The sequence below is a fragment of the Vicia villosa genome, linkage group LG5 (assembly GCF_029867415.1).
Source record: "Vicia villosa cultivar HV-30 ecotype Madison, WI linkage group LG5, Vvil1.0, whole genome shotgun sequence".
NCBI lineage: Eukaryota > Viridiplantae > Streptophyta > Magnoliopsida > Fabales > Fabaceae > Vicia > Vicia villosa.
The window spans coordinates 133,585,416-133,588,910 of NC_081184.1; the positions used below are offsets into that span (position 1 = coordinate 133,585,416).

The 3,495-nt window shown below is 31.4% G+C and overlaps 1 protein-coding gene across 1 annotated transcript; it reads right to left on the reverse strand.

Moving 5' to 3' along the window:
• Nucleotides 1–1,102: 1,102 nt before the first annotated feature.
• On the reverse strand, nt 1,103–2,518 carry LOC131607411 (malonyl-coenzyme A:anthocyanin 3-O-glucoside-6''-O-malonyltransferase-like). Its single transcript, XM_058879419.1, has one exon. It carries the CDS (start codon nt 2,516–2,518, stop codon nt 1,103–1,105), a length of 1,416 nt encoding a protein of 471 aa, XP_058735402.1.
• Nucleotides 2,519–3,495: the final 977 nt, after the last annotated feature.

Below are 3,495 nucleotides of genomic sequence, written 5' to 3' on the forward strand. Positions count from 1 at the left end.
CTTATTACAACTTTAAGAATCAATGAACACATGATTTTCACAGGGGCAGACATTATGTTTGTACCTTTCGTATAGTAACTATGGATCCACCTAATCCATAGACTATCAACCTTCCCACTTAGGTTCCATAGGAGCTTAATCAAGTTAGCTTTGTTCCACTCTTTAAGATAGATAATATTCAATCCACCTTGCTTTCTAGCTTTATAGATTTTCCTCCAAGCAATGGGGGATTTTCTAGTGGCTTTCTCCGATCCGGACCACAAGAATGACCTACACACAGATTCCACTACACAAACAACCTTCTTTAGAATGGGAATACATTTCATCCAGTAGTTCACCATTGCAAAAAGTACATTTTTGATAAGTTGTGTCCTCTCTGCAAAGCTTAGGAGTTTTAAGCTCCAGTGTTTGATATGCATGACCATTTTCTACACCAGTATCACACATTGGCTAACAATAAATTTCTTGCTCGAAAGGGGATACCAAGGTATCTAAATGACAATTATAATAATAATAATAATAATTATTATTATTATTATTATTGTTATTATTATATTATTATTATTATGACAATAATAATAATAATAATAATATTCTAATATACCGATCAACAGGTTTTAACTAAAATTCATAATTCAAACATAGTTGCGAAACTATTACATTTTCTATCTAACATTACTCTATTTTAAATAGATTTAGAAAGTGGTTTTAAAATAATACTCCCTCCGTTCCAAATTGCTTGTCGCAATGGACCAATTCACACAGATTAAGAAACAATAATAAATAAAAGAGAGAGGATGATGACTTTACCAACCTATCCTGATTAACTATTGGTGTATTCGAAATAACATCAATATTAAGTAAGAAAACAATAAATTAAGATTATTTATTAGAGACTATAATTGGAAGATTAAATATAAAAGTGCATTGGTAATGTAAAGTGACAAGTATTTTGGGATAATTTTTTTTCTTTCAAATGTGACATTTATTTTGGGACAGAAGGAGTATTAATAATAATAAATTCTTATAGCAAATCATGATAACTGATATTGTTAAATAAAAGAATAAATATTGGTTAAGTATCTCAAATGTAGTACATTGTTTAGAATTTTAATGCTCTAAGTCCTTGTTCAATGAAAGAATATAAATGTTGTATTTCTTCTCTTTTAAATATCAATCCAACCTCAAGTCCTCCCTTTTTGTCCCCACTTTCAGCAAGAGACATATCCTTTGATGAATGCATCATCATCTCAACTTTAATAGGATTTCCAAATTCAAAATCTGTCTCATAAACATTAAATTTAGGAGATCCACTTACCAACAAATGAGCTCCAGACATAAAAACCTTTTTAAACATAGCATCCCACTCTTCTGCGTCTTTCAAAGGATCCTTTTTCATATCTTCTATGGTATTTTGAATGGCTTTAGCAGCATTCAGAAAACCATATTCTCCTTTCATATCCTTTCTCTTCAGAGTTGCAACACATAAGGTTAAACAATTTCCAAAATAACCCTCTGGTATTGGATACCCTAGTCTCTCTCTGCAATCACCTACGAAACAAAAATACTCATCTTTTTCATCTTCTTTATCATCGTTATTTCTATTTATTGTTTTAACTATAGTAGCCCAAACAAAACCACAAGTTATAACAAATTTAGATATAAATTTTGGTGCTTTGATATCATGATGATTGGTATTCCACTTATTAAGTATCCATATTTTCATCTCCTCAATTTCTTCTTTTGTAAAAACAATAGTTGTCTTAACATAGTCTTGGTGTTCTTCTTCTGTAGTTTGACTTTGAACAAGGAAACTATTCTTCCACATTTTTCTTTGTTCAAAATAGCCTTTTAATAGAATATCCTCCAGTCCTTTTGAGTCTCTCAAGATTTGTCTGTCAAAACAAGGTAGTGACTTCATGTCAATAAGTTCACCTTTTTTATGGATAAAAGACCAAGATTTCATGAAATGATTGCAAAAGTAGTCATCCATCACATGGCAATATGTGACGGCAATACAAAGACCATGGTTAGGGAAAATAGATACTTGCAATGTTAACAATGAAAATATTAATGTGTCGTTGTCGTCAAAGTCTATTTTTTGTGTTAGTTTTGGAACAAGGTGACTAAAATCTTTTAGACTTTTTGGATGGTGATTGGTTGAGAGATGGTTGAAATCTGCTGAGGATTCAATGACGGTAAAAGTTAAAGCATCATTTTGGGTGCACTGAATAAAAGGTTTGTGGGGTGGTGGAGGACAATGGAGATTTCCAACAAGGGGGAAGAAATGTTGAAGTGTAAGAGAAAGAGAGTGTTTGAGAGATGGAAGTGTTGTTTGGCAAAAATAATTGGTTGGATGAGGAAATTGGTAAAAGAATTGGCGTTCAACATATTTTGGACCTGCAAAAGGCAAGTCAAGAAATGTGAGAGGAAGAGAAGTTGTTGTTGTTCTTGTTATTGCCGGAAAAACAAGAGTTTTTTCAATAAACATATGCTCTCCTCCTATTGCCTCTGCCATTTTAATAAATTTGAAGGAGGAAATTAGGAAGAAGATTTTTTTTTATATAATTTCAAGAGATGTAACAATGTATTTATAAAACAAAATATAACAATATTTTGAGGAATATTCGACTAGTTCTATTATTATCTTTAACAATATTTTGTTTTTCTATTTTTATCAAACATTGTTGTTAAAAAAACAAACTCTCTCCATCAAATATTATCTTTAATTTGTTTTGTCATGTTCAATTTGAATTACAACGGTAGAGAACACAAAAATAAATAAAAACATCTTTCATATTTAAACATCTTAATACTTGATCCAACTTCCAAAAAGCAGGACCTCTGTTTAAAATTTTCCACGTGTTTCCTTTTTATATACATTTTAATTTTTTAATAATAAATTTTAAAGTTTATTTCAAGTTTTAAAATTTGTTCTGGACCGGCCAAATGCCCAAATGACCAAGGCCTAATCCATCCCAAATTCACTTTGTCACACCCTAAAATTTCCCCCGATTTTTTTCATTTATTAATTTCATCGGATTCATTTGCATTGTTTTTATCAAAGTTAAAGATTGACTTCCCTTTGACTATTTCTGCATTATTACTTCATTTGCAATTATTCAAGTTATCTTTACTGGCTTTTATCGATTTCTTAGGCATCGCCGTCAACCGTCCCATTCACAATTCAATCATCTCTTTCACTTCATCAACTTAAAACTAAAACCTCGGTCCATTTACCAAGTGCTTTTTTCCAATATCTTTTACCATAAAATTGGAATGGTAAATGGAAGTGACTAGAATTTGACCTTTTCCTTCTTCAAAGGCTTTAACATTGTCTTTAGGGCTTACTGTCTAGGGGCTTTCCTTCCACAACAAAACTCTCTAAATAAAACTACTAATGTCCTCTCCTTATTGGACTAAAAAGGGAAGGATTAAGCGAAGGCTTCTTCTTCTCCAAGTACTAGGATAATCACTTTAGAGTGAGTGGTGCGA